Below are 16,907 nucleotides of genomic sequence, written 5' to 3'. Positions count from 1 at the left end.
ACTATTTCTGGAGGAAGAAGAAGAGCGTCAATTTACTCTGAAAAAGAAAGTTATGTTCCGAGTGAATATTTCAAAATAAAAGCCCTAATATTGTGGGAAAAAAAATAATGAATGAAAAAAATAGACGAGAATAAGAGAAGAATAAGAACAAAGTAAGCAATAAACATCTATTTTGTAAACTTTAGTGTGGAGTACTGCTGTATGATATGGAGGACGGAACCTGCCAAAATCAGAAATAAATAAATGACCTGATGAATAAATATGTTATTAAATGTAGCAAAAATAATATTAAAAATAAATGTAGTCATTAATTAATTGATAACATTTGACATAAATTGATAATTCTGTTTTAATTTGCTTCTTTAATTATTTATCTTATCTTATCTTTTATCTTTATTTTATTTTATTTTATTTGACATACCGTAACCACTTTTTTAAATTGTATTTATTTATTTATTTATATATTTATGGAGTATTTTTGTTTATTTATTTTTGATTATGGCAGGTTCCATTTTCCACAGTCAGCTGGGTTGAGGGCCATATTTTGAACTTTTTTTATTTTATTCATTTATTTTTCATTTTATTTTAATTTATTTTATTTTATTTTCCATATCTTAACCACTTTTATTTATTTATTTATTTATTTAATCATTTATTTATTTATTTAGATATTTATTCATTAATTTTTGCCATATTTTAAAGTGCATGGCTTCCTGGGGTCTTTTACTCTGAAATCCCCCAGTGTTCTCTTCCGGTGTCATGCTGGTTGTGTCGCGTGACTTGACCACAGCAGAGAAGATGGTCTCCATGATGACAACTTTAAAATACCAACAGTAGCCAGAAGGGTTGTAAACTGCCTCACAGCGAATCACTCAACAAAAAACATGTTCGTCTCTCTTTGTTATCGCGTCGAGTGTCGTCGGCTACATGTTGAGTTATCTTAGCGAGCTAAACGTTTAGCTAAGCCAGCTAGCATGCTGTCTCTGCTATTGTTTACATCCAGTCCTGGTGATGGGCCCGGAGAGGTGTGTTAGCTAACCCGGCTACCAGACCTGTTAGAGGGGATAGGAGTCCTCCTGAAGACCGCTCTGTCTCTGTCTGGACCGGGGGTCGGCCATCAGTACTGCTGCCACCTCAGGGGGTAAGACCACCAGCATTTATACACTTTAAAACACAGACTGTAGGACACTTAATGTGAGTTAAATCTACTGTACATGTCTTTATAAACAGACAGGTTACATTTACCTTTTACATACAGGTCTACCTGTTAATATGTCATGTTAGAAAGCTCAGGTAAAGAGCCTGATTCTTAACAGCATATTCATTATTAATATATAATATAAATTAATTAATTAATAAATAAATAAATAAATTTAAAACACAGACTGTTGTACACTTAATGTGAGTTAAATCTACAGTACATGTCATTATAAACAGGCAGGTTACATTTACCTTTTACATACAGGCCTACCTGATAACATGTCATGTTAGAAACCTCAGGTAAAGATCCTGATTCTTAACAGCATATTAATGAATAATATATAATATAAATAAATAAATGAATAAATAAATTAGTTATTGTACACTTATTGTGAGTTAAATCTTCAGTACATGTCTTTATAAAACAGACAGGTTACATTTACCTTTTACATTACTCATGGAGTGGGCCTACCTGTTAATATGTCTTGTTAGAAAGCTCAGGTAAAGATCCTGATTCTTAACAGCATATTAATGAATAATATATCATATAAATAAATAAATAAATGAATAAATAAATAAATTATTGTACACTTATTGTGAGTTAAATCTTCAGTACATGTCATTATAAACAGACAGGTTACATTTACCTTTTACATTACTCATGGAGTGGGCCTACCTGTTAACATGTCATGTTAGAAAGCTCAGGTAAAGAGCCTGATTCTTAACAGCATATTAGTGGATAATATATATACAAATAAATAAATGAATAAATAAATACAATTTAAAAAAAGTGGTTAAAATATGGCAAGTAAAATTAAATTAAATTAAATTAAAAATAAATAACTAAAATAAAAAAAGTTCAAAATATGGCCCTCAACCCAGCTGACTGTGGACGTGGAGGACGGAATCCGCCAAAATAAATAAATAGATAAATACATATCTCATTAAATGTAGCAAAAATAATATTAGAAATAAATGTAACCATTAATTAATTGATAAAATGTGATAAAAATTGATATTTCTGTTTTAATTTGTTTCTTTATTTATTTATTTCCTTTGTATTAATTCCCTTATTTATTTACTCTTCTGTTTAATTTCCCTTTTATATATATATTTATATTTATATTTATATATATGTATATTTATATTTATATATGTATATGTATATTAATACATTTTTAAATGTATGTTTTTATTTTTGCATTTACTTTTATTTATTTAATTTTTTTACTGGGAACTGAAGCTGTTATCTATCATCATTGTCATTTTACTTCGCCGAACACTGGAGTTGCCGGTCTACCGCTGCCTCGATCGGTTATGCCTAGTTCACACTACACGACTTTAGCCCTGATATTCTGCTCTCTGACATTTTTTTTGGAAATCTCTGACAAAAGCCCCAGATCAGTGGCACATCGGCGCTCAAGCATCATGTGTGAACTGTTCAAAGAGCCAAGAGGCTCGCCAACGCCTCGCAGACACATTCCAGATATCTAGCATGATAAATATCTGGACCGGTCGGGGACTCTGGCCTCAAGCTACAATCAATGAGAGCACAAGACACGGGTTGAGGGGAAACCTAGAGGAGGAGGGGTCACCTGTAACAATAGGAACTTACTGTATGTGTTGCATTTGCAACACGGAGCAAAGTTGTTGTTGCTCTTAGAGGAATAAATAGTAGTAAAGAGTATGGAAACTAACAACAATATAAGCAACGACTTAAAGTCTCACAATTACCAGACAGCACTGTGTAGTGTGAACAGTACTGAGATCTGACCACTTTGAATGTCGTGTAGTGTGAACTTAGATTTAGCTTGTTCGTGTTATTGTGTGACTTCGGTTAGTTCGGATTCACCAAAGTCACACAATAACGCAAACAAACTAAGTGATCGAGGCAGCAATATACCAGCAACTCCTGTGTTCTGAGAGGTAAAATTACAGGTTTTTCAACGGAGTCTGGTGGCTTTGGTGAGAGCATAAATACAACAGGTTCAGTTCCCCGTCAGAAAGGGCTGTCTGACAGCGCTCAGAAGTGGTGAAAATATTATAAATATAGCGTACACTTAAACTGATATAAATTCTTTTAGGTGTCTAAAATGTGTTTTGCTGCCACAGAAGTACTTTGCTTTGCTCCCGTGCTGGTACTCCTGTCTGTTTCTCCAAACTCCATGTACTGTAGGTAATACACTGACTATAGAGAAGTACCTCATACAACCTCACTGAGAAACACCGCAACTATCCCTTTAAGCATTTTAAAGAAGTGGTAAGAAACAGGTATAAAATCTATATAATATAATGTTAATTTGTGTTTGTTGCAGTGATGGAAGTGTCCCCTCAGGATCCATCTCTCATGGCAATGGACCTGTCAAAGGGCTACTCAGTCAACCCCCTGACCCGCAGCCACACTGAAGCCATGGACCTGGCAAAGAAGCCCGAGTGGTACCACAGACGCCCGCCGAGCTGCAGCACCGAGATCAGCTCCTCGTTCAGATCCAGAGCCTCGTCCTCATACAGCTCACATCCTGACCCGGGTGCACCTGTCCACTGCAGAGACATGGAGCAGGGCCCTGAGTCTTTAGGTGGCTACATGAATTCAACACTAGCTCCCGGGTTGGATTTGTACCGCGACAGCAACCTGTGGCATCCGGGTTTCTACGGGCCCGACCAAACTGGCAGTCCGGTTCTCGAAAGCAGCGGTGTAGAGGAGAGCGACAGCAACAGCGGCTCTGATGTTATTTTCCTTGTGTCCTCCGCTAAGGAGCCGCTCTTATGCAGTTCTTTCATCCAGGACAGCGTGAGGCACATCGTGGAGCCTCTGTCCCCCGCCGTGTCCTCACTGGATGAAGGGAGAGGCTGCTATCACCTACCTCAGCCTCTGAGCTCACCCAGTCCTGACAGCTCGTACTCAGAGGACTCGTCAGACAGCTCATTGGACATTCCTGTACATCACACCAGACCCGTAGTCCTCCTGTCGGACCTAAGCGCTGTTTACGGCAACCCTGCTGAATCTCCCGTAGATATTTCAAGCGATGACAGCGACGTTATCGAAGTTTCAGTCACAAACGAAAAGACGAAAACCTTTTCTTGCAAGAAGAGTGTTTCTTGTAAGAAGAGTGTGGCGAGAGAAACTCCTCCTCAGAGCGACGATGAAAAAGCTCCGCGTAGAAAAGTTCGACGCAGCCCCAGAATCAGGAAACCTGTGTCTGAAATTCCTCAATATACCTGCAGCGGGTCTCGGCACAGTTTGAGGAGACGAGCTAAAAACGACGCGGTGGGTATTTACAACGAAAATTGTGATTCAGATGACATGATGGAGTACGCGGTGAGGTTGTTCAGCTCAGGCGCAGACGAGTCGGCTTCGCAGCCAAACTTGTCACAAAGAGTGAGCAGTAATTCAGAGGAGTCTGATGAGGACGTTCGGACAGATAGGAAGTCACCGCAGAGAGAGTCGCATGAGCAGCAGCCTCGCTGCAAAAAAGTGTCGCCCGCGAAAAGCATCAATGGTAAACGAAAGAAGCCCCCCACCCTTCCTAAAACTAAAAGGTTAAGAACTAAACAGAACCAAAACTGCAGGGTCGCACCGGAGCAGCATGAAGGGAAAACAAACAAAAAAACTGTTGCAAGACGGAAGAAAAAAGCTCGCCAACACACCGGACCTGCTGCTCTGTTTTCTCCCAGAGAGCCAGAAATCAATCTGAAATATACAAATTTAAAAGGGGAAAAAAAGAACAAAAAAGTGGGAAACTTTTGCCCTTTTGTTCACATGAAGAAGAGGACGTGCACTGTTGTGAACTATCAGGAGGACGAGGAGACAGTCAGGAGCAGCAGAGGACAGCAACAGAAAGCCACCAGGTCTCTGTCGGGGTTTGTCCCCAATACGTCCTGTTTCCAGTTGGGTCGCTTCAGCCCGGAGAGCAGTTGTCATGCGTCGCTGTTGTGCTGCCTGTGCGGTCAGACGGCCAACGCCGTGGGCCTCGGGGACCTTCACGGCCCGTATTACCCCACCAACCCGTCTCTGTACAAGACTGAGCAGAAAGAGGAAGAACAATCAGTCGTCAGTAGACGTTCAGTAAATTCCTCAGATGGTTGTGACGGTCACGACTGCGTTGCTGTCAAAAGTTTGCTCAAGAGCGACGACCACTCTCTCCCAAAGGTACCGCTTCGTCTGGACGAGGGCTGGATCCACGAGGACTGCGGTATCTGGTCCACCGGCGTCTTCCTGGTCAGAGGGAAGCTGTACGGGTTAGAGGAGGCGGCCCGGGTCGCACAAGAAACAGTGAGTAACGTCTTAACTCTCTGTGGACTTGTATCATGATTATGTATGTGTGATCATTTTAGAGCTGCAACAATTATTTGATCAATCGATTAGTTGTCTACTAAGTTGACAACGCGTTATTATCGCTATGACAGCCCTACTATTCTTTAATGAAACATTACACATTTAAGTTTTGTGCTACATGTGGAAAGATTTCTGTCTGATCTAATGTTGCATTGAATATCAATATTAATATTGTTTTGTGATAAAAATGCTTTTTTTTCTTTTCAGACATGTTCAGCGTGCCAACAAACGGGTGCAATAATGGGATGTTTCCAGAAGGGCTGTCCCAGAAATTATCACTACAAATGTGCCATTCAGTCAGGTACAGTATGACACGTAGATAGTGTAGTAGATATGAGAAAGTATGTAAGCTCTTATCTTGTGCTTTTTGTGTGTTTGTTTCCTAAAATCTCCGCCCGCCTGTTTGAACTGTGAACACGATGAGAGCTTGAGTCACTTTTCTTCGCGTGGGAAGGCTGTCGTTGTCACTCGGCCTGAATAATCTTTAAGGATATAAAAGCTTATTTTTCTGTGTTTGTGTTTTTCAGGCTGTGTCTTAAAAGAGGACAACTTCTCCATTAGATGTCCAGAGCACAAGGTGAGTTCTAACCTCGTTAGTGAGAGCTTTTCAGTCTCTCTGTTGTCCAAAGTCTTTGATTCAATGAGGTGTGGGGAGCTGCAGGGCCTCTAGGGGTCACTAGTGTTTTCTGTATTGTTTCTAAATACTTCATCCTGCATACTTACTGTATGAGGAGTGTGGTAAATGACATGTGAGTATGCAAATGTAGTGAAAGATCCAAACTTTGTTAAACAATTAAACAACAAAGTGAGATTTACTGCAAATTAATATTGATATTTGTAAAATAAAATATGTGTAATAGTGTCAAATCAAGTGCACTGTATAGAAACCATGTGTCCATTGTGGTCTGAGGTTTGTTTTATGGTATTTGCTAGACCCCCTAAACATAAATACAGTACAATACACTGCCCTACAAAGACAACACACAACGACACAATTGGGTTAAGACCAGAATCTGACTTCTTGTTTTTTATGGAAAATTATTCTGCCACAGAAATGTATAATAAAATAGCAAAAAAATAGCTTTTTAAATTTAGAGTAACTAGTTTTTAGCTACACTTTGGACTAGTGGATTTCAGGTGATTTGCTGCAGCCTTTAAATCACATATTTAAATGTACTAAATGGTAAATTAATAAATATTAATAGTAGAGATACAGACAGACAGTAGCAGAACAGAGATACATTTAATTCCTATAAACTATAGACTGTAAATAATCAAAATGAAATGCCAATCAAATGTATTTAAATAAGCAAACTAGTTAAAATAGAGCACATCTGCTTGTAGATGCTGTGTTCTGCCTTTTCATTCGTGAAGATTATGCAACGGGAAAGTGCAGCATTTGCATTTTGTAGGTATCATGTAGGTTCAAATAATCAATCATAATCTGTTTATCCGTTTGTCAGCTACACTTTTGACTGAGCTGCTGTCTCAGTTGTCTCAAAACTATTTTTGGTGGGTTTATTTATGTGTTTTATTATTTTTTTTGTATCCAACAGAACAAACTGTTCACAAGTGTAGCCAGACAACGCAGGAGATGACGCGGAAGACATTTGGGGGCACTGGAGGTATGTAATATAGAAACTATTGTGGAGCTGCAACAATCAGTCGATTAATCGGTCGGAGAAAATTAAACCGCAACTATTTTGATAATCGATTAATCATTGGTGAGGGTTACAGCTTCTCAAATGTGAGACATATTGAGTCAGCTGTTACACCTGCACACTACACGTTGAGAGCAAGCCCACAGGAAGAGCGCCGGGCTTTGAGGCAAATTTTCTAAGCGGGCAAACGGCGGTACTACAACTTCTGTGTCCATCGCGTGATGCCATTGGGGCCAAAAATACTTTTTCCCATAGACTTACATTGGGAAAGAGACGTCTGTTTGTAATATATATATTGCAAACTGCAGTTCTACTCGTTTGTAATTGGAAAACTTAGAAATGTATAAGAATAAAATCATCTTATGTCCAGAAATACATTTCTTCATCTTTCATGTCATTTTAATGTCATTTTGTTTTCCCAGAATGATCTCCTCAGGGTGCGACGTGATCTGCCTGATTTCACCTCGGCTGTTTTATAACACTAATTAACGTGAGCGTGTGTCAGTGGGAAAACTTTCTGGTAAGATTTCACTCAAAGACGGATCAACCAGGGGCCACTTTTAGGGTTTTTATAAGATGTGTCTTTGTTTTGTTTAGTCTCTTTAACGCAGGCAGTTGGACTAGATGGTGTGTGTGTGTCTGTGTGTGTGTGCGTGTGTCTGTGTGTGTGTGTGTGTGTGTGTGTGAAAGGATATTTATTCCTCTTCTTAAAGATCCACACGGGGACTAGCCATGTCACAAATACAGTTTATTATTTGAACATAATAATTATATTAGAGTTTAATGAGCTTTATTGATTTTGTTGTATAGAATATGACATCTTTATATCAGGCCTCTTCTTTTCTTTCTACAGTTTTTTGTACTACTTTTTTTATTACTGTTCGTGCTTCAGTCATCACATAACAAACCCTTATTTATTTCCATAAAGCTGCATGCACAGTTGATGTTGCTACCATGCACTTTATCGGTTGTTATTTATGTCTATTTGTAGACTTTGTTCTTCCTTTTTTACTAATATTATTTAAATTCAATGTTAAGCTGCACTAAACAAGATTTATATATATAAATATGAAATTTCTGTTTAAAGCTGAAGTAGGGCTCCTGTCGCCTCTTAACTGTGACCACAAACTGTACGTTCATCATATTTAAGCACATTTATTTCTGGTGTCAGGTTTGGATGCTTCTATGATTATCATCAAATTTAAGATTAATAAACTGAAAACGATGCGTTCACTGTTCAACGGTCGAGTTGGTAAATTCTTCTCTTATTGTTCTGTTACTGGACTTCAGAAAGTTTAAAGTTAAAGGGTCAGTTCAACAAAATCACAAAAAATGACTTTTGAAGTGGTCTAACTCAGATTGATAAAGTTATTAGAGCTGAATTAGTTCACAGAAAATTATTCAACAACTGTTTTAATTATTATTTTGTTAATTATTATTATTTTTATTTTTTTTCAAAAATGGCAAAACAAATATGAATTCAATTCTGCTGTTCTCTGTATTATATCATTGTACATGTAACATTTAGAGGTTGTAGACTGTTGGTCAGACCAAACAAACTATTTGAATAACATTTTGGGCACCTAGGAACTACAGTTCCCATATTTCTTTGGGCTTTGGGGGATGTAAACAGGAAGTTTATGCATTTTTTTAAGCCTATATATGTTTACATTTTGGCAAGTGTGCACCATTAAAAATATGCCGAAATACTGATGAAAAATTAAAAATATATATTAGCTATTAGTAGTTCCTGTTTTCAGTGTGCCCATGGATGTACAGACAACTATTGCTAGATTACTTTGATATTTAAGAAAACTTAAAAACGTGCTGATTCTCAGGCAAGTTCTGAGCGTCTTTTTTTCTAAGCGCATTAATCAACATTTATTTGACCAAATGTAAAATAAACAGTGAAAATTCTCCACGCTGAGGTCTGTAGATAATCCTCATTAAATCAAATTGTACATAATGTACATAACTTGATAAAATACCACAGGAATATGTTTTTTTTTTTGTGATTTGGATGAATTGAATCTTTAATATATTTCAGCTGCCATGTAGAGCTGAAGTCGCCTAGTGCAGCTTTAATTATCCACCTGTGTATGAGCTTTTGTATTTCAGTTCACATGATATGACCGATGACAAACATCAGTTCAAACATTCATTGTTTAAAAACAGAGGTTTTTTAAGTACATTGTCAATTTGTTTTCATGCCTTCACTTTTTATTATTTGAGGAATAAAAAGATAATTCATGTTATTTAATAAAAAGTCAATAAAACTGAACCCTTGTCTTTCTCTATCTTGAAACTGACAAATCGATTTGGAAACACTGATTTGTGCGGTGTTTGTTTTGTAAATGTTGTATGTGCAGAAACTGCTGCTCCTACACAGGAACAAAATGTTCTTGCTGCTGCGAGAAGTGAAGTGTGTCTGGGTTTTGGCAAGTCACCAAATATCTGAAGGGTTTTTTTTCTCAAAGTTTATATCTTTCTGTTTCTTAAGAAGTGAAGATGTCTGCCAGATTTGTGTGATAACAAGCAGAGTTACTTTTCTGAAGAAAATATTTCAAACCGATATTTAAATCCCACAAGTTATGCAGTTATTATTATCATGGTTATAATCAGTTCTGATTAAAACTCTCCCTCGTTGACACAGTTTGTTTTCGATGATGGATGTATTGCACATTTTCTTTTCATGATAACCAGGGATATTTGAAAATGAAAAAAAAAGAAAGATATAAGATTTATGATGGATGACCTACATTTTGCAATGTGGGTTTGAACATTTATAGTCCAAAAATAAATAAATCTGTGGAAAAAAAAGCATCTGATTAGAATTCTGAAGGTGTCAATTATGATATTTCATTAATTAATGATAATCCTATTAATATATGAAATCTGTTAGCTTCTTGGTGTAACTGACAGAAACATGAACAGCCTCAAAATAAATTGATAAAACGGATGAAAATGTATCATTTGCGACAGTAAATGTTTACTTTTCTTAATTTTCTTCAGGATTTACTGAATGTGCAACTACAATATTTACAACTTTATAGCCTCTTTAAATTGATTGATTGATTCTTTAGATTGATATCACTCATGTCGGTACGTTAAATTAGTGTTTCTATAACTACAGTCACTTTTAAACAGGTACACAAAATTACATCTAGTGGTTAAGGTTTTAATCCGTAACATGTTTATTTTTTTATGGTTTTCATCACTTGTTCTTACTAAATGTCTTTACAGCAACATAACAATAACGTTCATTTTAGACATTTTCCTGTTTTAATTTCTATAATATTTTTAAGACATTTAAATACATTTTCATCAAGATTTGTACATCATTGTGAATATTGATGTAAAAACATTTTCTAAAAATAGGGGATGTCATGATTTTCTCTACACCCTGAAACATTTAGACAGTTACCAGAGATGTCAGTCTTCATACACAAAAAAATATAATATATGTTGTGTTTTATGACCGATATTGTAATTCTAATGTCTAATGACATGTTGCAGAAATTACATTTTTGATAATATGTCAGATAAATGGCAGCTGAGGTCTGCTATTTTAACTCTTAGCATCTATTGAGACTACAGTTGTGGAACATAGTGAGACCATAAACTCTTGTTTACAATGTTTACTGAGGTAATAAATCAAGTGAGAAGTAGGCTCATTTTCTCATAGACTTCTATACAATCAGACTTCTTTTTGCAACCAGAAGAGTCGCCCCCTGCTGGCCGTTAGAAAGAATGCAAGTTTAAGGCACTTCAGCATTGGCTTCACTTTAATTTAGTTAATGTATTACTTATACTATATTATATATTGATTACTGTACTATAATACATATTATGTTATACAATGAATCAGATTACACCACTGTCACTTTTACCTTATAACTTTGTCTTTAATTGCTCTTGTATAGCTTCTATTTTTACTTTTATTTTAGTTGTATTATATTTTTTATATTTTATATATATTTATTATATTATTTATATATGTTATTATTCATATCTATATTATATTATTGATTATTATTATATATTATTTATATACATATATTATATTATTTATTATATTATTGATTATTATTATATATTATTTATATATATATTATTTATATATATTTATTATTTTATTATTATTATATTATTTTATATTTTTTATTATATTTTTTATTTATTTGTTTTTTTTCTATTTATCTGTATTTCAATAAAAGCTTATCTTATCTAGAACTAACACTTGAGACTGGAGTGGGAGTAGAGCGATTCACCTGTCCATGCCCAGGGGAGGAGTTTAGAGAAGGTGGAGGTTATATATATATAATGGCAGGGTGTGATCTGTTCACTTCCTTTGTCTGTGGCCACACCAGTTAATTTGTTTGGACAAATCCCAGTTTGTCTCACACCGTTCTCCCACACCAGTAAGTTTGGTAATAAAAATTCTGCCATTTTGTTGACGTATCGAGTCCTAATTTAATGTTTGTATCTGAATTATGAACCGATCATGATATATTGTTTTGTAGGATCCTGATGGAGAAACTTAAAGGATTCCTTCTTTAAGAAGTGGATGCATGAATAATGTAAGATAATGTATGTACCTTTTTTGTTTATTATTCTTAGTTATGGTATACATGGCAATATATCTAAGTTTGTTTATTGTACAGAAAAAAACATCCATTCCCCCTCATGCAATAAATGGTTAAATGGCTCTTGGATCCTTGTGTTTAATGTGCACACCAGATAGAAGCTCTATGACCAGTCAACTTTATACTCCCTAATCAGGCAATAATAATCTAACCTGAGTTCAGATAATAGTCTTTTTTGATGAATTAATGCAGAAATATTGGATCTTATGATGAAACATAATGTATAAAATCAAAATTTATCCTTATTTTGTTTTTTTCCTCAAAGGCGAAACACAGGATATATGATTTAAAGAGCATTAACTGTTGAACAGCTGAACACCTGAGCTGCTGCAGAACAGTTTATATCTAAGTATTTTCAGTCAGACTTTCACACTGAGCTCTGCTTTTGGAGTCAACAACGTATGTGTTAAAATCTATCTCTGGAAACATTTCACAGCTCTTCTTCAGCAGCACATGGAAGATGTGTTCTCACCTTGTTGCACTCAGAATAGACCCGCTGCTCTCACCTGCTGAAATAACCTCAAGCCACCATGTTGGCATGTTTTTAAATGTGTTTCAGCAGCTGTTGTTTCATCCCAGCTTCTACTTTAAGATGATAAACTTTTAATTTGATGGTCTTTCTGGGGAAACCATGCTAAATAGGGAAGTTGGTGAAAACTATAATGTTTGATTTGTTTTGATCTGGTGCAACACATTTCTTCTGTATATGAGGTTAATGTTTTCTTCTTTATGCTTCCTGATGAATAAATGTAGCCTTATAAACTAAATTAGCTAAAACACACAGAATAGTCCTACAGCTAATGAGTCAGTGTGCTACATGCTCACATTGACACAATGACTAACATGCTGCTGTTTAGCAGGTATAATGTTTACCATTTTCACCATTCTAGTTCAGTGTGTTGTCATGGTAACATTTGCTAATTGGCAGTAAACAAAAAGTACAGCTGATAAGATAAGATAAGATGAACCTTTATTAATCCCCAGGGGGAAATTCAGGTGTCAAAGCAGCAAAGCGCAGATACAGAGGTACAGATGTACAAAAAGATTATACAGCAATAAATAGAAATACAGAATATACATAGTGAATGAACATAGTGAATGGACAAAGCGTGTGCCGTCCGTCAATAAAATAATGTAGTGTACAATAAATAGATGTAATATGTGCATTCTATAAAATGGTATATGGGATGTAGTTTAAAGAAAGTTTAAAGTGCACCAGTGGTTAGGAGAGGTGGTTGCATATAGTGCGTGTTTTAAGTTTTAGGTAGTGCAGGCTGATGGGAATGACGTTAGTTTTGCAGGTATTTGGTCATAAAACAAAGTAATGGACAACTTTAATTTTTAACCTGATAATGGTGCTAGATGAAAAGTTAAATGACAATGAAGTTATTATAATTCATCCTGATGGGATATGAAGGTCTCAAACAATTTTTTCCAAAAAATCAGAGGATCACCAACGTCGGTACAATTCATCCTCTGGGGATATGAATGTTTATTTACATTTTTTTATTTCAGTTTATTTAATAAGTTATTTCAGTATGGACTAAAGTGGTCCTCCAATAGAGTGAACAGACCAACATTGCCATCCCTAGAGTCACGTACGCTGCTATCGTGGCTAAAAAAAAAAAATGTAATCCACCATGTAGGGAGGATGTACTTTTCAGGTTGCACCGTCATTAACATTTATTTTAACATTGTCATTTTGAGCATTTAAGCACTCTGATGTTAGTATTAGCAGCAGCTTTATTTAGCAATTGGTGCCAGTTTAGTTTATTACATTTATTCATCAGAGACCATAACAAGAAAACATGAATCTCATACAAAGAGAAGAGATATACCAGATTTAAGCTACAAGGTAATTTCCATATGTCACTGGATAATCAGCAAATGTGAGCATGCTATACACTAAATTAAGATGGTAACATTATAAACATTGCCATTCAGGTTAACTGGCGTTACCATTTAGCGAGCATGTCTGTCTGGGTTTATTCTGAAATGGACGTATACTTCTAAAACGTTATCTCAGCACAGTGTTTACGCCTGCAGCTTCAAATGAAATTTCTCCTTGTTTTTATTACTCCTCTTTTATTGCCTTTTTCCCCCTTTTTCCATTGTTCTCCTCCTCTTTACCAGTTCCCTTATCTTTTCTTATGTTCAGTTCTCAATGTCTGTCTCTTTACTTTCATATTACCATCCCTCGCCCGGGCTGCAGGCTTATCTCTGCTTTTAGGACTGACAGGATCACAGTCGCGTTCTATCTCTGCAGCACAGACCTGCTGCTTTAACACAAAATGCTGCTGCTGAAACAAGTGGTGGAAAGTAACCAAGTACATTTACTTAAGTACAATTTGAAAGTATGTGTACTTTACTTGAGCATTTTCACTTTATATAACTTCTACTCCACTACATCTCAGATGCAAATAGTGTAATATTTTACTTCACTACATTTATCTGTCAGCTATTTTTTCATCCCCTTCCTGTCCAGTGAAAACCAGGTATCTCCAGATGTGCTGATGTTGAATATTTGTGATAAACTGAAGGATGAAGTGTTCCTTCAATCCTCCTCCCTCTGAAGCTACATTAAACTCTTTAAAAAGCCTCTTGGATCAGCTGGAAAATGCATCATCACAAAGCTGAAAAAGGGCTGTTTTTATAACTTTTTAGAGATATATGGTTCTCACAGGACAGCGGACGCTACAAACATAATGATGATCTTATAGACCATGATGCATTGCTGGAGATTAAACTATCCAACAGGATATAGAGGAGTTGAAATGCAACATACACATTAATGCAACAGTAATATTAATCCAGAAACATCAGATAGAATAGGAAAATACTGACAGGGAACATTTTATTGAGTGCTTTTTACTTTAATTATTTTAAGTATATTATGCTGATAATACTTAGATACTTTTACTTAAGTTTGAATGCCGGACTTTTACTTGAAGTGGAGTATTTTCACTGAATGGTATTAGCACTTTTACTTAAGCAAAGGATCTGAATACTTCTTCCACCACTGAAGGAAACTGACAAACATTAAGACCTTTATTTAACTAGGAAGTCACATAGTGATTAAAACCTCTTTTACAAACATGAAAATAAGATGTAGTTTTCTGCTGTGAGCCGTGTTTTGATGCGTAATCAGCAGAACATAGAGAACAGGAAGAACATGCCGTGTCTGGAGAACATTCAGTTCACGCTGTTGATCAAATTCTGCATCATGTTTGTAAGCTCACATAGATCATCATGATTTATGGCCTCGTGCTGTGTCGGCAGTAAAAATCGTTTTAACAGCACAACTCCAGAGTCAGTTTGCCAACATGTTATTATCAGTGGTGGAAGAAGTATTCAGATATTTTACTTGAGGAAACGTAGTACCAGAGTGTAGAAATCCTCAAAAAAGTCCTGCATTCAAAATCATAACAGAGTATTTTTACACTGTAGTATTACAATTGTTACTTAAGTCAAAGATCTGAGTCTTTCTTCCACCTCTGAACATCAGTCACAGAAACCGATGAACCAGATGAACATTCATTGTATTTACTCTTCCGTCTGCCTTCTTGCTGGTGGTGAATATGTAAACACGGTGGTGGGAGAAACACTGAGATCAGTGAGTGCAGCTGTAATTGCTATGCTGAACATGCAGTGATGCTCAGCTGCACTTAGCTGTTTTTCGCCCCTTTGGGTCCTTTATATCGGAGCAGACTTGAGTTTATTTTGTTGAACTGACACTGGAAGGACTAATTTCATCTTTCTCTTTCGTGTCTGTATATAAAAACACTGAGGTGTGACGTGCACATCTGCTGCTCTGCTGAGTAAGAAACAAGTTTTTTTAGCCTCAGATCTGCTGTTGAAGTATGTTTGCTTTTTTAACTGTAACATTAAATAGGATTCAGTACCTCTTGGGCGTGTTATGTAATTCAGCTTCCAGTGAGGTTTTTGGAGGCAGACGCTGCTCATTACAGCCGAGCTAGAAACATGCCCCTGTGGCTTTACAGCTTCGTGGGCCATTGTGAGTTTATTAGAGCATAATTATGTGACCGACATACAGACAAACCTTGATCTAAAGCCCAAAATAATCAGAGTTTTAGTCTGTTTTCATTCTGTTTCAAATGAAGATGCTGAAGCAAGAATGTACATTTCTGAGTTTTGGCTTTAAATCTGCAGTTTGATCAATTAAAATTAGATGTTGGTATTGACTATAATGAGGAAAATGTGCTTAGATTATTGAAAGTAAAAGTACTCAATACATAAAAATGTCCCTTGTAACTGTTATACTATTATTTATTATATCAATAGATTATTATTATTATTCATGCATTAATGTAAAAGCAGGATTTTACTCTACTACTGGTTGAGTTGGAGCTCATTTTGAAATTGGCTACCATATTATGACTTTTTATGACCTTTTTTTTATCACATAATATACCATGACTGTTTATGACATACTTAACTATGACATATTTGTAAAGAATATTATGGCATACTATACTGTAACTTTTTATGACATTTTTTGACATACTATACTATGACATTTTCATGACATTATTTATGATATACTATACGATGACTTTTTTATTTTTTCGACATATTGCAGTATGTCTTTCTTAATTTTTTTTCGACATACTATACTATGACTTTTAAAAAAAATGTCAACATACTATACTGTGACCTTTTTAGACTAGCTGTACTATGACGTTTTCTATTTTTCGACTTATTATACTATGACATTGTCTTAATTTTTTTTCGACATACTATACTATGACTTTTTAAAAATAATTTCAACATACTCTACTTTTAATTTTTTCGACATACTATACAATGACTTTTTTAAAATGTTTCGCCTTACTATACTTTGACTTTTTACATTTTTTCGACATAATATACTATGACTTTTATTCGACATACTATATGAGTTTTTTTTTTTTAAATACTCAACTATGACTTTTTTGCATTTTTTTCCAACATATTGTAGTATGCTTTTCTTAATTTTTTTACGACAATACAATGATTTTTTTTAATTTTTTCGACATAATATACTATGATTTTTTTTCGACTAAC

General features: G+C 35.4%; 1 protein-coding gene across 1 annotated transcript; it reads left to right on the top strand.

The window, feature by feature from the left end:
• Positions 1 to 760: 760 nt before the first annotated feature.
• LOC119501994 lies at positions 761 to 9,478 on the top strand. The gene is made up of 6 exons (XM_037792795.1): positions 761 to 1,141; positions 3,516 to 5,473; positions 5,744 to 5,837; positions 6,064 to 6,113; positions 7,093 to 7,161; positions 7,620 to 9,478. The coding sequence occupies exons 2-5, from the start codon at positions 3,518 to 3,520 to the stop codon at positions 7,132 to 7,134; spliced, it is 2,142 nt and encodes a 713-aa protein (XP_037648723.1). The 5' UTR covers positions 761 to 1,141; positions 3,516 to 3,517; the 3' UTR covers positions 7,135 to 7,161; positions 7,620 to 9,478.
• Positions 9,479 to 16,907: the final 7,429 nt, after the last annotated feature.

This window comes from Sebastes umbrosus, chromosome 14 (assembly GCF_015220745.1).
Source record: "Sebastes umbrosus isolate fSebUmb1 chromosome 14, fSebUmb1.pri, whole genome shotgun sequence".
Classification (NCBI taxonomy): domain Eukaryota; kingdom Metazoa; phylum Chordata; class Actinopteri; order Perciformes; family Sebastidae; genus Sebastes; species Sebastes umbrosus.
The sequence above is the reverse complement of the archived record's forward strand: the minus strand, read 5'-3'. Positions and strand labels throughout refer to the sequence as shown.

What these genes read in the sequence shown, in the direction of transcription:
- LOC119501994 (XM_037792795.1), top strand. Translation starts at nt 3,518, where the DNA reads ATGGAAGTGTCCCCTCAGGATCCATCTCTCATGGCAATGGACCTGTCA. An exon ending in CCCGGGTCGCACAAGAAACA is followed by an intron (nt 5,474 to 5,743) that starts GTGAGTAACGTC and finishes TTTTCTTTTCAG; the next exon opens with ACATGTTCAGCGTGCCAACA. An exon ending in TTAGATGTCCAGAGCACAAG is followed by an intron (nt 6,114 to 7,092) that starts GTGAGTTCTAAC and finishes TGTATCCAACAG; the next exon opens with AACAAACTGTTCACAAGTGT.